Raw genomic sequence first — 17,457 nt, forward strand, 5'->3', positions numbered from 1 at the left:
AACTCCATCTGAACAGCACCCAATATGAGGACTGAACCTGGGTCTCTGGTGCTGTGAGGCGGCAGCCCTATCGATCACAATGCTGGCACATTAAAGGCAACACAAGACACAAGAGTACAGGAAGGAGATTGAGAACCTTGTCATCTGTTGTCGAAACATCAACCTTTCTCTCAATGTCAGCAAGACAAAGGAGATAGTGATCAATTTCATAAAAGCGAAGCGGTACACATAGCCGGTTTGCATTGACGGCGCCGAAGTAGAGATGGTTGAAAGCTTTCAATTCCTAGGAGTAAATATCGTCAATAACTTTTCCTGGACCACCCATATTGAAGCAATGGACAAGAAGGCACACCAACGACTCTACTTCATTTAGAAGGCTCAGAACGTTTGGCATGTTCCCAACAACTCTCACCAACTTCTACATATGCACCGTAGAAAGCATTGTATCAGGATGCACTACAGCATGTTTTGGGAACAGCTCCATCCAAGACCACAGTGAATTGGGGATGCAACCCAAACCATCACACTCCATTTACACCACGCTACCTCGGTTAGGCCACCAGCATAATCAAGGACGAGTCGCACTCTGGTAACTTCTTCTTCTCCTCCACTTTCCCATTGGGGAAAGGGGAAAAGGTATAGTAGTGTGAAAACGCACACCTCCAGATTCAGGGACAGTTTCTTCACAGCTGTTATGAGGCAACTGAACCATCCTACCAACAATGAGAGAGCAGTCCTGAACTACTATCTACCTCATTGGAGACCCTCGGACTATTTTTGATCGGACGTTACTATCTTTATCTTGCACTAAATATTACTCACGTTATCATGTTTCTGTACACTGTGGATGGCTCGATTGTAATCATGCATTGTTTTTCAACTGACTAGTTAGCACTCAAAAGCTTGCACTGTACCTCGGTACATATGACAATAAATTAAACTCAAACTAAACTCAGGATATGATATTCTTCTATTAAGTGATGGCTGGCCAGATATGGGACGCTATCAACATTTTCTAGAGTTTTACTGTGAAACTTAATTTTTGGAAAAAGTTGGGTGCAACTGAGATGAGTTAGTAGAGAATCTTTCTCTTTGCAGACGTTGTATGTAAGGCCTGCTTTCTCTTATGTTTCACTGAAAGCAGCGGCAATGCTTTGGAGCACCACCTTTGAATGTAGGCAAACACAAGCATTACCTGCATGTAGCAGCTGAACGACTGATGTTTGTGTAACCTTAGTTCTGGAGTGTACTCACTGCAGACTGAACAGCTGCAGGTTGAAATTTCAGAACTAACGGAAAGTAGACATACACAGCGAAGAAGAAAAACTTTGCATGCAAATTTAATCAATCCATCAGAAAAGACAGCAGGTAGTGGAAGTGGCAAATAACCCAGAGACAAACCAAAAGTGATTGAAGCGTTTAAGTATCCCAAAGGGCAGAAAGAAACGTCATTCTCACATAAATATTTCAGTGCACATTTAAATATTCTTATGAAAACGACATGATTTTGTATAATTGCAAATATCTTATGGCACTGCTCACGGTAAGTCAATATTCTGTGAGAAGAGGTATTATGTCAAATTGTGTTATCGTGAATATTGTTTATTCACGTCGCAGGCATGGTATTTTCTGATGGCATTTTTGGGCTCACCAGGATTTAAAGGTCAAGGATCAGTGGCACTGAAAAGTTTCTGTTTTTTGTGGGTACACTGGGAAAGATAGCAGGATTGAATATATCTACAAAAGTCCTGGAATATTGGACACTTTAGAGATACAGTATGGAAATAAGCCCTTCGAGCCACCGAGTCCATGCTGACCAGTGATCACCCCATATACTAGCACTATCCTACACACTAGGGACAATTTACAATTTGCAGAAGCCAATTAACCTAGACACCTGTATGTCTTTGGAGTTTGAGAGGAAAACAAAGCACATAGAGAAAACCCACCCAGTCACAGGGATAACGTACAAACTCCATACAGACAGCACCTGTAGTCAGGATCAAACCCAGGTCTCTGATGCTGTAAGGCAGCAACACTTCCCATGCACCACTGTGAGAGATTATGGATTAAAAACCCATGACGTATGAGAAAATGAATGGATAGGACCATAAAATCCATATCTATAACTTTTCTATTCAGATGCTGTCCGAATATCCCTTTACATAGTAATTGTATCTGATTCCATCTCCTCCTCTGGTAGCAAGTTCCAGATATCAACCACTTTTTGCGTGAACCCCCCCCCCCCCCCCCCCCCCCCCCCAAAAAAAAAAAAAAAAACCCTTTTACAAGTCCTTACCTAAACCTATGCTTTGTTTTATCTACCCTAGGTATGGCTCATATGATTTTATATTCCTCTATCAGGTCATCCTTAGCCTCTTTCACTCCAGGGAAAAAAGCCCAACCTATCCAATCTTTCCCCATAAAGTCCTCTAATCCTGGTGCATATTATTTGCAACCACCTACTGAATATGATAAAGCACGACTGCTTAGTTCTTACAGTTGGTGACAAGCCACATATTCTCACTGTCAGCCTCCCTCTTGACTAACTTTGAATATACTTTATTTCTTTCTTCGATGGAAACAAGCCGAGCAAGCCCTGCCCACAAAACAGCTGAGAAATATTTTTTACAAGCAGCCCAGTCACAAGCCCCAGCTCTGACGGCCAAGAAGGCTGGCAAAAAACTCTGAATGATTCCGACATTCGGAAGCAATCAAAGACATTCCAAACTTGTTATAAAGATTATTAAAGTATGCAATAATAAACTTTAAAAGGTAAACAATAAAACAAATACTTTAAAATACTGATAAAGATACAAATAAATACAAATAAGAAAATTAAAATAAAAACAAAAGTTTGCCATCCTCCATTCAGCTTCCTGTGCCAGATCTATTAGGGGCAATGGTGAACCACAGGCAACAATTGCTGGTGAACATCTGGCAATACTTTGGGGACTTCCATTTCTGTTCCACATATCTTGAAATTACACAGACATAGAAACATGGGAGTAATTATGTTGAAACTATTTTCAGAAATGCTGGTTAAGGGACTGCTTGAGACACTGGACTGAATTCTCCAGCTCCTCCTTTCATTTGTGTGATATAATCTTTTACATCAACAGAACCTGAATAGATAGGGAACAACAGCAACTTTGTAGTGAAAAGGGAGATATAGTAAAGATAGCTCCTCTCTACTCCAGTCTTGAACAAGGGTCCTGACCCAAAACATCATCTGTCCATTTCCCTTCACAGACACTGCCTGACCCACTGAGTTCCTGCAGCAGTTTATTTTCTGCTCAGGCTTCCAGCAACAGCAGTTTCTTGCGGCTTCATCTCAGAGAGAGCATGGAAAACCAGCATTCGCTCAGCACTGCATTATAGTATTAAACCATATTTTATGCTCAGTTCTCTGAAGTGGGATTTGAGCCCACAATGTTCTGACTCTCAAAGGAATGCTACCCAATTACCCATGGTTGGCAGCTAAGAAATAAATGACTGAAAAGATAGAAGCAGAATATTTAAGCATGACAAAAATCCCTCGTACATTTATAATCTTCCACATCCCTTTCAAGACATTTCAAAATTCTACGTAGGTTCAAGACCTGAATATGCAACGAACTACATTGTGACATGTCCGTGTAATGACATAATGACACTGTGACACAACTAAAGCAAATTATTTAGCCATCATTGTATGCGGCACATTCCCACAAACTGCGTACAATAAAGGTTTTACTAACAGTGCGTGAGAGTTGAATAATGGCCACAATAACAGGTTAGTGGACTAAAATCATACTAAATGCTGGAAATACAAAACAAAAATATTTAAAAGAAACTACAATCAGATACGTTGATTCTGTCAACTCTTCCAGTCAATAACCTTTCACTAAAAACACCATTCTTCATCATTCTGGTGAAGGTACAATGCCCCAAAGCATTGACAATCTTTCTCTCCCTATTGATACCCTGTCTGACCTGCCGTGAGTGACCCGAGTGATTTTGGCTGTTTCTGTTTTTGTTTCATATTGTTCTGGTATTTTCCTACCTCTACTGTGTCGAGGCCAGGCACCAGCTCTCAGAACCTCCTCATACCTACCACGACCATGACCTCACAAATAAACATCAGGCCATCACCTCCCAGACTGTTTCTCATCTCATCATCTCCAGCGATCCCCCCTCCACAGCTTCCAACCGTATTTTTTACTAGTCCCATTATGCCTGCTTCAATCTCCTCAAATCCAAAATCAGATCTGCCTAAGTAGACCCATTATTTCTGCCTGCTCATGCCTCACTGAATGTAACTCCGCATACCTTGATTCCATCCTAACCCCCTTGCCCAGTCCCTTCCCACCTACATCACAGATCCTTTAACTCTTCAATAACTTTCAATTTCTACACCCCCATTGCCTCATCTTTACCATGGATATCCAATCCCTTTACACCTCCACACTCCACCAGGTAGGCTCTCCAGTTCATCCTTGAACAAAGACCCAATCAATTTCCCTCTACTTGCACTCTCCTCCACCTGGCAGATCATATCCTCACCCTCAACAACTTCTCTTTCAACTCCTCTCACTTTATGTCAATTACACAAACTGTCCTTGTACCAGATCCACACTGGCACCATGCCCCAACTCTTTCTCCACTACATTGATGACTGCACCAGGAGCTGCCTCATGCACCCATGCAGAATTAATTGATTTCAGCACTAACTTCCACCCTGCCCTCAAATTCACCTCGACTATCTCTGACACCTCTCTCCCCTTTCTTAATCGCTCTGCATCCATCACAGGGGGCAAACTATCGACTGAAGATGGACACAAAAAGCTGGAGTAACTCAGCGGTTCAGACAGCATCTCTGGAGAAAAGGAATAGGTGTTGTTTCGGGTCGAAACCCTTCACCAGCCTGAAGAAGGGTCGCGACCCGAAACGTCACCTATTCCTTTTCTCCAGAGATGCTGTCTGACCAGCATTTGCAGATCCTTCCTATAGCAACTATCAACTGATATCTACTACCAACCGACCAACTACCAGTCATCTGAAATACATTTCTTCCCACCTGTTTCTTGCAAAGACGCTATCCCTACTCTCGATTCTGTCTCTGCCACATCTGCTCCCGAGAAGGGTTTTTGCATTCAGATATCTGAGATGTCCTCTTTGTTTAATAAACCCCAAGCTATCATAGATAGATACCTCACCCATGTCTCCTCCGCGTCCAATTGCTCTGTCCTCGCTCCCCCTCCCCCCAGAGAGAACAGGGATAGAGTTCCCCACGTTTCACCTTTCACCCCCCAGCAAGCCTCCACATCCAACACAACATCCTCCAACAAGTATGGAGGAGAGAAGGAGCTGGCCAAGATCCAACTCAACTGTGAATCGTGGTGGTGTGAGTGTAATGGCCTTGGCGTGTATGGCTGCTGAAGGTACTGGCTCACTTATCTTCATTGATGATACAATTGCTGATGGTAGTAGCATAATGAATACTGAAGTGTATAGACACATCCTATCTGCTCGTTCAAACAAGCGCCTCAAAACTCATTGGCCGGCGGTTCATTATACAGCAAGACAATGATCTCAATGGGGGGTTATGTATAAACCCTGCTGTAATTTCTACATGGTGAAACCAAAATGTATAAAAATGGCCTTTATTAATATTTGACAAAGTGCACGTTAACCACATGTGATTTTTTTTTTCTCTTACAAATCTCAAATTGTGTAGCACAGAGGCAAATAAATAAATGATGGGTCTTTGTCCCAAACATTATGGCGGGCACTGTCTGCTTCTGTGGAATAACAATACAGTGAAAGTGACAAACCTGAGAGTACGTGCTCAGTGACTAACGTTGTACACCATGGCAGTAGCTTAAACATGTAATTGGATATATCTCACCCCTGCTCAAATGGATAAACTAATAATCTGTAATGCATATAAAATTAATTCAAGATACACAATTGCATAAAATTTAGAATAAGCAGTTAAATTCACAATTCCTGGTGAGGCTGAACTAATTTCAGAATAAATATTTTGTACAATTCCATGCATTTTTTATATGGTTTATACGGGAATATTCCAGTATTTTTTTTAATATTGATTTGGTAGATCACTGCTTCCAACTAATGCCATTTCCTCAAAAATCAAAATGCTGGTGGAACTCAGCGGGTCAGGCATCATCAGTGGAGGGAGATTAGCAGACAATGTTTCGAGTTGGGACCCTTCTTAAGTCTGAAGAAGGGTCTCAACCTGAAACAACATCTATTAATTTCCCTACACACCATACTGCCTGAGCTGCTGAGTTTCTCCAACACTATATAACCATATAACAATTACAGCACGGAAACAGGCCATCTCTGCCCTTCTAGTCCGTGCTGAACACTTACTCTCACCTAGTCCCATCTGTCTGCACTACTTTTTACTCAAGATGACAGAATCTTCTTCTCGTGTATACAATGCATTTCATGACACATTCATTTATTGATTGATAGATTGACGAGATTGATCCCTGGGATGGCGGGACTGTCATATGAGGAAAGATTGAAAAGACTAGGCTTGTATTCACTGGAGTTCAGAAGGATGAGGGGTTATCTTATAGAAACATATAAAATTATAAAAGGACTGGACAAGCTAGATGCAGAAAAAATGTTCCCAATGTTGGGCGAGTCCAGAACCAGGGGCCACAGTCTCAGAATAAAGGGGAGGCCATTTAAGACTGAGGTGAGAAAAAACTTTTTCACTCAGAGAGGTGTGAATTTATGGAATTCCCTGCCACAGAGGGCAGTGGAGGCCAAGTCACTGGATGGATTTAAGAGAGAGTTAGATAGAGCTCTAGGGGCTAGTGGAGTCAAGGGATATGGGGAGAAGGCAGGCACGGGTTATTGATAGGGGACGATCAGCCATGATCACAATGATTGGCGGTGCTGGCTCGAAGAGCCGAATGGCCTCCTCCTGCACCTGTTTTTTATGTTTCTATGTATCTATGTTTCCCATCTTTATCTAACTTTGTCTAAGGTGGAAAAAAAACTCCAGGTGAAGTGCGGCATTGCAGGGAGTTGTGGATGTAGCCCTGTCCGTCACACAACTAAGCCTCCCCACTCATCAACTAATCTACACTGGAGAATGTAGTCAACACAATCAAGGAACATTTTCACCTCAGTTGCTCCGCCCTCACAATGGGCAGAAGATGCAAAACATTAAAAACACATGCTACCTGACGCTAGGCCACGACAATGTCGTTGAATTTAATGCTCATTGAAATGACCTAGCATGTCACTTAGTTCAAAATTAATTAGGGATGAGCCACAAATGCCGACCTTGTCAGTCGTGTCAACACCCTATAAGTAAAACAGTAGACACTCTATTTCCAATAATCTGTGGATTACAAGCAAACATTAATGTAGGTGCTATAGTACGTGCCAATTAATGCAATGAGTTGTTGCATTCCCAAATAATTTATACAGAAAATGCAAAATATACTTTTGATCATCAGTTCTAGCGATTTGCATTTTTTTTTCCATTTGATCGCTTTGTTTAATCTTTCCACCATTAACGTGTAGACAGTGAGAAAGTCGAGAGCTTGTGCAGACACTCTCATCCCCCTCCACATAGTCAGGTCATTGCCCTGTCCACTGATTCAAAAATCATTCCCTGAAACGTGATCTCAGAGGCAGCATTAAACACGGTTTTATGATTTAATGGTGCATGTACTATTATTGACTGGGGTTTAATTAATTTTTATGGAACTAGGTAAATACCAATATGCTTCTGCAGAGCTTTATTGGCTTGGTCTATTCTTCTTCACCATTGTTCAACTCATTGCAATGGACAGCTTACCCCATCAATATGGCCTAAGTCAGCCAGACTTCTACACTGAGGTTAAGGAGTGTGCAGTCCCAATTGCTCCATTGCCAAAATCCAAGTTAAGTGCTAATAGAAACACAAGTAAGTTATAAACATAGAAACATAGAAAATAGGTGCAGGAGTAGGCCATTCGGCCCTTCGAGCCTGCACCGTCATTCAATATGATCATGACTGATCATCCAACTCAGTATCCTGTACCTGCCTTCTCTCCATACCCTCTGATCCCTTTAGCCACAAGGGCCACATCTAACTCCCTCTTAAATACAGCCAATGAACTGGCCTCAACTACCTTCTGTGGCAGAGAGTTCCAGAGATTCATCACTGTGTGAAAAATGTTTTTCTCATCTCGGTCCTAAAAGATTTCCCCCTTATACTTAAACTGTGACCCCTTGTTCTGGACAACTTCAACTTTTGTTCAACTCCAAGAGAAGCCATGCAATTTTAGTTCCTTCAAGCAAGCAATTCATCCTAGTTAGCAAAACACAATAACAGAAGCAGTAGACCATTCTGCCCCACGTTCCAATTCTACCATTGAATTAAATCATGTTTTTCATATTTCATTAATCCATAGAAAGAGGCTTTTTAGCCTAGTGAATCCACAGTGGCTCTCAGAGTATTTAGACTTTTAGACTAGAAAAAGACCTTTCGGCCCAGAGAGACTGTGCCGACCAGCGATCACTGCATACTGTGATCACTAGTCGTATACTACACTCCAGGGACAATTCACTATTTTACCAAAGTGAAGTAAACTACAAACTACAATCATTGGAGTGTGGGAGGAACCGGAGTTCCAGAGAAAACAAACCCACGTGGTGACAGAATATACAGACTCCGTACAGATAGCACCCATGTCAGGATTTAACCGCGTCGCTGGCGCTATAAGGCAGCAGCTCTACCGCTGCTTCACTGTACTGCATCATTTGCACCAATCAGACTCCCACACTTAACACTCAGCAATCTATTCTCCCAATTTCAGCCCCCCATTGATTCCCCCACCATCTCTACCTGCACTAAGTATAAATTAACAGCAGCCAATTAATCTACCTGAACATCGCTGGGATGTGAAAGTTCATCAGAGCACCCAAGTGAAATATTGTTAAAGTGTGCAAAATCCACACAGAGGGCACCCAAGATCAGGAATGAACCTGGGTGGCTGGATGTGTGCAGGGGCAGCACTGATGTCTGATGATGTGCCGATGACAGGATAATCCTTTATTTCAGCATCACTTTCCTGCACTAAATCATATCTATTCACCCCCTTAATATTCAATAATCTATTGATATCCCTCTTGAACTTACAACATACCACTAGCAAGGAAGAGTTTTCCAATAGTAAACACTTTAAGATAACAATACTTACCACAGCAATGCTTTGATTAAAACTTATTTCGACATTATAGAAGTTGCCATCATGGTAGACTGGTGAAGTTGCCTCTGCCCAGTGCTGATGCTGTGAATTAGACCAGCGCAGAGGAAAACCTCCAAGCCGGCTGAGCAGGGAAACTCTGAGGATGTACCGTCCTTTAGGTAGTTTGTCCTTTACGCCCCGTAGACATTTCAGTTGGATATGCGCCAGCTGAGGAGTCCCAGACCATTCAACCTAAATACAATGCTTTCAGTAAAAACACTTCTACAGCACAGAAGACCAAACACCGTGACACAGTATTAAAAAATCCAAAGCACACCCATGTAAAATCATCCTCCCTCATTTTTAGAGAATTAGGGGAATTTTAGCTATGAAGAAAGTTTCAATAGGCAGGTAAATACATAGTAAATGGGGTCAATATAGGCATGGTACATAATGGTAAGCCAAAGAGCCTGTTTATGTACTATACAACTATGTCACAGGGTTACTTTCCTTAGAAGAGAAAGCTAGAATTTAATTCTAGAGTAATTCTAGAGTATTCATAGTGTAGAGAGGAAGAATAACCTGATGACCCAAACTGATCATGATCAGAAGTCTTTTCACTCAGAACACACATCCGCATTTCAGGTGCCCTGAAGGAGGAAACATCAATGAGAAGGCAGCTTAAAATGTTCAGGTACAAGACCCAATCTCAAGGAAATCCTCAAGTAATGTTCCAGGCTGAGATGATGGGTCCAAAACTAACATTTTACCAGCGGCATCACCATGCTGCTCATATTTGGTGATGAATATTGATGTTTCTCACCCAGAATATATTCTGTACCCATTCTACCTTTTCTCCACTAGCAAAGACTGACCTGCTGGGTATTTCTTACAACTCTGCATTTCACAACTATATATATTCCTTCTTTCTAACCTATCATAAACCCATTAATTAGATAGCTTTTTCGATAACCTATCAACATAGCAACCCCAGCCTCAGCCAAAGATATTGCTTCTGGCCCATCCAGTGTGCCCCATACTCCATGCAACTTCCCAGCCTTGTTGAATAGTCATAGAGTCATAGTCAAAGAGTGATACAGCGTGAAAACCAGCTATTTAAACCCAACTTGCCCATACCGGCCAACATATCCCAGCTACAATAGTCCCCACCAGCCCACATTTGGTCCATATTCCTCCAAACCTGTCCTATACAGTCTTCAATCTCAAGTGTTAAATCCACATTATTTACCCAATGAATGCTGCCTGATCTGGTGAGTTTTACTATTTTTGTTTTGCAAACTTCATAATGTAAGTCACCTTAGCTGGGAATGGCAGCAATTGAAACACGCAAAAATAGGGGCCATTCAGCCCCTTAAGCCTGCCCTACCATTCAATAGAGTCATGGCTGCCCTGCCCCAGGCCTATCTCCCTTGCCAGTTCCCCATATACCTCAATTCCCTGATCTTTGAAAATGGCATCTATTTTCTCTTTAAATATCCCCAGTGATCTAGCCTCCACAACCCTCTGGGATATAAAATCAGTGTACCCATGAGACTATCAAAATCAAATCCTAAATATGTTGCAAGCAATTACTCTCCTTTGGAAAAAAAAATGGCTTTTACAGCATGTGTCTGTGAAAACCTGCTCCAGAATTCCTCCTTCAAATGGTGTGTAAAGAAGATTGTTTTATTATGTAATAATATCCTTCCAGGATTTCATGGGCAATTCGTGGACGTGTTTCCCAAAGCTGGTTTGGATTTGATGCAGTATTAGTTCACACATTTAAAGGTTACAAATTGTAAATTTCAGCAAGAAATCATCTGCGACTTCCAGATCCTTTTGTGCACTGGAGTCTCATTTTTAAAGCACTGAGCGACGTCAATTATCTTCATTCTAATTGCAAAATTTTAATTAACGGAGAAAAAAAAAAAAATCAAAATTTTATATTTTGCTTGCTGAAACCCAAAATTAACATTATATGAAAAATGGAGGTAATCTTTATTTAAAACCTCTAGGCAGGATTACTGGTGCAGGCAGTCTAAGGATATTAAACACATTCTAAATTAAACACCCCCAACAAATTTTGTGTGAAAATATATTTAGATAATTTTGCATGCCAAACTTGATATTTTATTTTATTTCTTCTCCCTACCCCCCCCCCCCCCCCCCCCCCCCCCCCTTACTCCCAGCAATCTCCCATCACCCACAGTTGTCCTAAGTTTACAATTATATAAATGAAGATCTTGTCTTTCACCAATAGAATTGCTATGCATGGCAAGATTGTTATTCCTTCTCTGGCTGCACTGGATGTTTCAAGACGGGAAGCCATAAAAAAAAATCTTTATCTCTCTGAAACACAGCAATTTGGAAGATTATCGAATGGTGACTGGGGGGCAGAAATGCCAGTCTGAGGAATTATATCACAATCTCTCTTGCATTTACAACCTTCCTCAAAGCAAGCTGTCACCCTGGTAGGAAAGGTTGATGGAGGATTCATTACATCTCCAGGCGCGTCTCATTTGCGAGGCGACTGATATGCTCCTCATTTGTGAAAGGTTTCACTCGACCCAGCCCAGGCGCTGCACTGAGGGAAAAGGGTGTCTTAAAGGTACAGACGAGCCTTGACGTTTCCCCCTTACCTTCCAGTGACAGTCTTGCACGCCATCGTATTGGTGGTTGACCTCGGTCAGATCACCGTACAGAGCACGCACCTCACCACCACGGTTTTCAAGAGCTTTGAGTAACTGGTTTTCTGCACTGCAATGCAATGTATTCATATTATATTGAATCCATAACTTTAACATAGAAACATAGAAAATAGGTGCTGGAGGAGGCCATTCGGCCCTTCGAGCCAGCACCGTCATTTATTGTGATCATGGCTGATCGTCCCCAATCAATAACCCGTGCCTGCCTTCTCCCCATATCCCTTGATTTCACTAGTCCCTAGAGCTCTATCTAACTCTCTCTTAAATCCATCCTGTGATTTGGCCTCCACTGCCCTCTGTGGCAGGGAATTCCACAAATTCACAACTCGCTGGGTGAAAAAGTTTTTTTCTCACCTCAGTCTTAAATTGCCTCCCCTTTATTCTAAGACTGTGGCCCCTGGTTCTGGACTCGCCCAACATTGGGAACATTTTTCCTGCATCTAGCTTGTCCAGTCCTTTTATAATTTTATATGTTTCTATAAGATCTCCCCTTCATCCTTCTAAACTCCAGTGAATACAATCCTAGTCTTTTCAATCTTTCCTCATATGACAGTCCCGCCATCCCCGGGATCAATCTCATAAACCTACGCTGCACTGCCTCAATCACAAGGATGTCCTTCCTGAAATTAGGTGACCAAAACTGTACACAATACTCCAGATGTGGTATCACCAGAGCCCTATACAACTGCAGAAGAAAATAATGTTATATTATTTTTGGTAGAATGTGTATTAAGTAATAGTTATTATTTTTTTACATAATTACTGACTACATAAATGCATTATGTATTTCAACCTATCTGAATTCACTATATTGAGACAAAATCATTTAATTCTTCAAGTTTAATCCAAAATGCTGTACAGCCAAATAACAATACCAACTTGCATATAGCAAGATCCCACAAGCACTGCTCAGATGAGTTACTGCTTTGCATGTTATGGTGGTTTGGCCAGGACAAAGAATCTCCCTATTCTCTTATTTTTAAAATATTTTGCAATTAAATTAAATACAGCAATTAACATCAGAAATGTTACATTAGAAATGCATTGGGCTTAATAAAACATTCTTCTAGTTCATTAATTTGTAAACCAACAGCATCTTTAGGCTCTCTATAGATGCACACTTCCATGCAGAAAAGTTGAAGCAACTGTTAGTAACTCAACACTTCTCCAATGCAATCAAGGGAAGATCTCGAATTGAACCATTTATAATCTATGTCGGGTCTGAAGAAGAGACACAACTCAAAACAGTGTTTGACTCAATAGATGCTGTCTGACCCATTGAGTTCTTCCAGCACATTGTTTTTGCTCAGGGTTCCAGCATCTGCAGTTTCTTGTGTCTTCAGCCTTACTATATACCCTGAAAATGCTTTTCTGTTTCATGTGGGCATTTCCTTAATTACTAGCCGATAACCTCTCTGACCCTTCCACCCAATTTTGTGTTTGTGCATTGTAATTCGCCCAGATTTATCTTTTAGACAATAGACAATAGGTGCAGGAGTAGGCCATTCGGCCCTTCGAGCCAGCATCGCCATTCAATGTGATCATGGCTAATCATCCCCAATCAGTATCCCGTTCCTGCCTTCTCCCCATATCCCCTGACTCCGCTATCTTTAAGAGCCCTATCTAGCTCTCCCCTGAAAGTATCCAGAGAACCGACCTCCACCGCCCTCTGAGGCAGAGAATTCCACAGAATATTTTAAAATATAAGGGATCGTAAAAAAAAAAATGACAATTCAACGTTTATCTTAAAAGTCAGCTGAAGTAACAGCAGATCAGGCAGCATCTCTGGAGAAGACGGATAGGTGACGTTTCGGTTTGGGACTCTTCTTCAGACACTATACAGTACATGGCAGGGTTGGTTAATAAATGGCCCAAAACACGCCTATCCATGTTCTTCAGGGATGCTGCCTAACCGCTGAGTTACTCGAGCACTTTGTGTCCGTTTTTGTAAACCAGCATCTGCAGCTCTTTGTTTCCCCATCAATAAAAATGTGTTTTAGTTTGCTAGTTTTTGCATTTTGCACATATTACTTATTGTGATTGGCTGTTCTGAAGCTTAATTATAATGTAGGTAATAGATGCTGGTGGTGCCACTGAGCTGAGGTTTAGCAACCCACACCGTAATGCAGAAGTTCTTGCTAATGAGATCACTAGCTTTTTGAGACCAGTTTTAGTACATAGAACCTAGAAGAGTACAGCTCAAAAACAGGTCCTTCTGCCCACAATGTCTATGCGGATCATGATGCCATATGCCTATACAAAAGTCTTTTGAATGCCATTCACATATCTGATTCAACCACCACCCCTGTCAACATGTTACAGGCACTCACCACAACCAATTTGTCCTGCACATCTCCTTTAAATGTTGCCCTCTTACCTTAAACCTTTGCTCTTATATTTAATTTTTCCATCATGGGAAAAAAAATCTGACTGTCTACCCTATCAATGCTGCTCATAATTCTATATACTTTAATCAGGTCTCCCTGCAACCTCCAGCATTCCAGAGAAAACAATCCAAATCTGTCCAACCTTTTCCTGTATCTTATACCCTTAATCCATCATCCAGGCATCATTCTTATAAACTTCCTCTGCACCCTTTCCATAGGCTCCCCATCCTTCCTGTATTGGGGTGACTAGAACTGCACACAATATTCCAAATGGGACCTAACCAAAGTCCTTTAAAGATGCACCATGACTTCCTGATTCTGATACTCTTTGCCCTGATTCAATTCAACTTTAATGTCATTGCACAAATACTGAGTATGGGTACAACGAAATGCAGTTTTGCGTCAGTCCGTAGTAGTGCAATATAGAAATTAAAAAAAAAGAGGATACAGAATAAGAAAAAAAAGAAGAAAAAAAATACAGAATAATTAAACAATGGGGACGGAGGGACCGGAGGAATCTATCGGCGGGACTCCGAGTTCAGCAATGCGACGGTATGATTGTAGAAGCTGTTCCTCATCCTACTGGTACGAGACCTGAGGCTCCTGTACCGCCTCCCTGATGGGAGGAGGGCAAACAGTCCATGGTTAGGGTGGGAGGGGTCTTTAATGATCTTCCCAGCCCGTTTCAGACACCGTTTTCGGTGGAGGGCATCCATGGCAGGGAGCGGGGCACCGATGATGTGCTGCGCGGTTTTCACCACCCGTTGTAGTGCCTTCCTGTCCGCAACAGTGCAGCTGCTGTACCATACCATGAAGCAGGTGGTCAGGATGCTCTCGATGGTACACCGGTAGAAGTTGGTCAGGATCTGGGGGGACAGGTGGGCTTTCTTGAGCCTCCTCAGGAAGTAAAGGCGCTGCTGTGCCTTTTTGATCAGCTTGGAGGTGTTGAGGGACCAGGACAAATCCTCCGAGATGTGTACCCCGAGGAATTTGTAGCTGGAGACGCGCTCCACCTCAGTCCCGTTTATATGGATGGGTATGTCTGCCCCCTCTGACCTTCCTGAAGTCGACAATAATTTCCTTCGTCTTCTTGGAGTTGAGGACGAGGTTATTGTTGGCACACCAGGTTGTCAGGTGCTGGACCTCCTCTCTGTAGGCTGACTCATCGTTGTCACTGATCAGTCCTACCACCTATGAAAGTAATCTATAAGATTACTATGAAGAAAGATCTATGAAAGTAAGCATACCATATGCCCAGTGGCGGACTGGCCAGGGTGTCAGCTTGCCCGATGGCAAGTGGGCCCCTGATGAAGTGGGCCCCCTTTGTCTCCTGGCAACCAATATCTTTAGACCCAGTCCGCCAATGCATATGCCTTCTTTTCACTATCTACTTTCTTCAAACTCATTGATTTTCTACTAACTGAAAATTCAGGCCCTGGTTCAAGAACTGAAAGGAAGTTAAAGCCACGATAACTTTGACTTAGAGGTCATGCCAAATGAAACCAGCTGACAGTTATTTTACAAAAGAAAAGAAATAAAAAGAGAAAATTGCAATGTGTTATCCTGTAATTCATCGAGTTTTGACCATTGAAATGTTAAAATATTCAGGAAAAATTCCAGCTTAATAAGGCGATAATATTATTAAAAGGAACTTTATGGCACAATATAAAGAACAGAGAGTATGAGATTTAATGGGATGTTTCTTTCAAAGGGCTAATTTCCACGTACTGCAATAAGCCAATCCACAATTCCTTTTTGCTCATCAAAGCAATAGATTCAGTAAGCAGTTTATTTGGGGGGGAGGGGGAGGGCGGCGGGAGGGGGGGGGGGGGGGGGGGGGGGGGGGGGGGGGGGGGGGAGAAAGGTAATAATTGAGACTAACTTGGCAACTATTGGACTTTTTCCTGAACATCTCAGATGCTACAAGTAGCTTCCAACCACAACTGTTAAATATCAAGTGGGTTCTAACACAATTGCAGAGAGCAGAATCAATAATCAAACAAAAATCAACACCAAACCACATTACAGCAGTCAAAAACTTACGCAGGCAGATATAAAGAAAGCCTTGAAAGTTTGTGCAGAATTCGGCTCAAGCATGTATCTGTAACATTGTAAGTGTGCCCACATGCAAATGCGTGAAAGAAACCAACGTGATCATAATCACTATATCAGTTTCCATTTCCAAATGTATATGTAATTAACACCAGATTCTCAGAGGCAACAAAATTTGCCTGAATACTGCAAGAGACTATTATTTCAACTATCTTAATTGAATTATCTAAAGCAATAAAGCAGGCAATAAAAAAGGAACCATTTTTCAGCAATACTTTGGCTGCAAAGTAGTTTATATTTATTAATGAAAATGATTTATTTTAAGAGTTCATTGTTTTAATAAGAGTTTCAGAAATAAAATTCTGTGCAACAATAAAGAATTCATTGTACTTCTAGCCACCTTTACACACACTTTCATCATGCTCACAGATGCATAACGCATATGTGAGCACGTGCATGTGTACACACAGAAACACAGATGCATTCGAACACTAATGCAGACTAGCACATATATATATATATATATATTTGTATACGTAACACACGTCCATACATTTGTGCACAGGCTCATGCGTAAGCAAGCACACCCACACAGACCTGGTGCGTTGCAGGATAGACTTACTTCTGGAAAGCTGCGCGAAGACGTGCCTGGAGAAACTCTGACTGTTCCGAGTTGATTTCTTGAGGCTTCACACTCTGAACAAAACAGAAATCAGTACAGATTGGGGCACCATTTTACCAGGAGAAAAGGCACTGACTGAAATGGCCAAAAGTAGAAATCCCACACAGATGAAGAATGTATGGGAAGTACAGAGGCAGGCAATAGTTTTTGCAATTTACAGGGTAATTTACTACCAGTTTTCAACCCCATTAATCCTACTCTCCTACTTTTCATGCTCCTCATAAAATCCATCTCATTGGCCCAGTTCAAATATGACCTTATGTAGGTTGGTGTTAAATATTGATTGAATTTGTGTCCTGTATTATATTGGAGGCAAGCTACTGGATGAACTCAGCAGGTCAGACAGCATCTGTGGAAGGAAGTGAATAAATTATGTTTCAGAGTGGGACCCTTTTTCAGGCTGATTGAAGAGAGGATGGAAAGCTGGT

The 17,457-nt window shown here is 41.7% G+C and overlaps 1 protein-coding gene across 1 annotated transcript in view; it reads right to left on the minus strand.

Annotated features, from left to right (window-relative positions):
- LOC116971868 overlaps nt 1–17,457 on the minus strand; it is a 283,701-nt gene that overhangs the window by 228,097 nt on the left and 38,147 nt on the right. The window contains exons 5-7 of the mRNA XM_033019036.1: nt 16,970–17,043; nt 11,843–11,960; nt 9,216–9,455 (exon numbers count right to left, since the gene is read on the minus strand). Coding sequence (XP_032874927.1) covers nt 9,216–9,455; nt 11,843–11,960; nt 16,970–17,043 — 432 coding nt within the window. The remainder of the gene's footprint in view (nt 1–9,215; nt 9,456–11,842; nt 11,961–16,969; nt 17,044–17,457) is intronic.

This window comes from Amblyraja radiata, chromosome 4 (genome assembly GCF_010909765.2).
Source record: "Amblyraja radiata isolate CabotCenter1 chromosome 4, sAmbRad1.1.pri, whole genome shotgun sequence".
Taxonomy (NCBI): Eukaryota; Metazoa; Chordata; class Chondrichthyes; order Rajiformes; family Rajidae; genus Amblyraja; species Amblyraja radiata.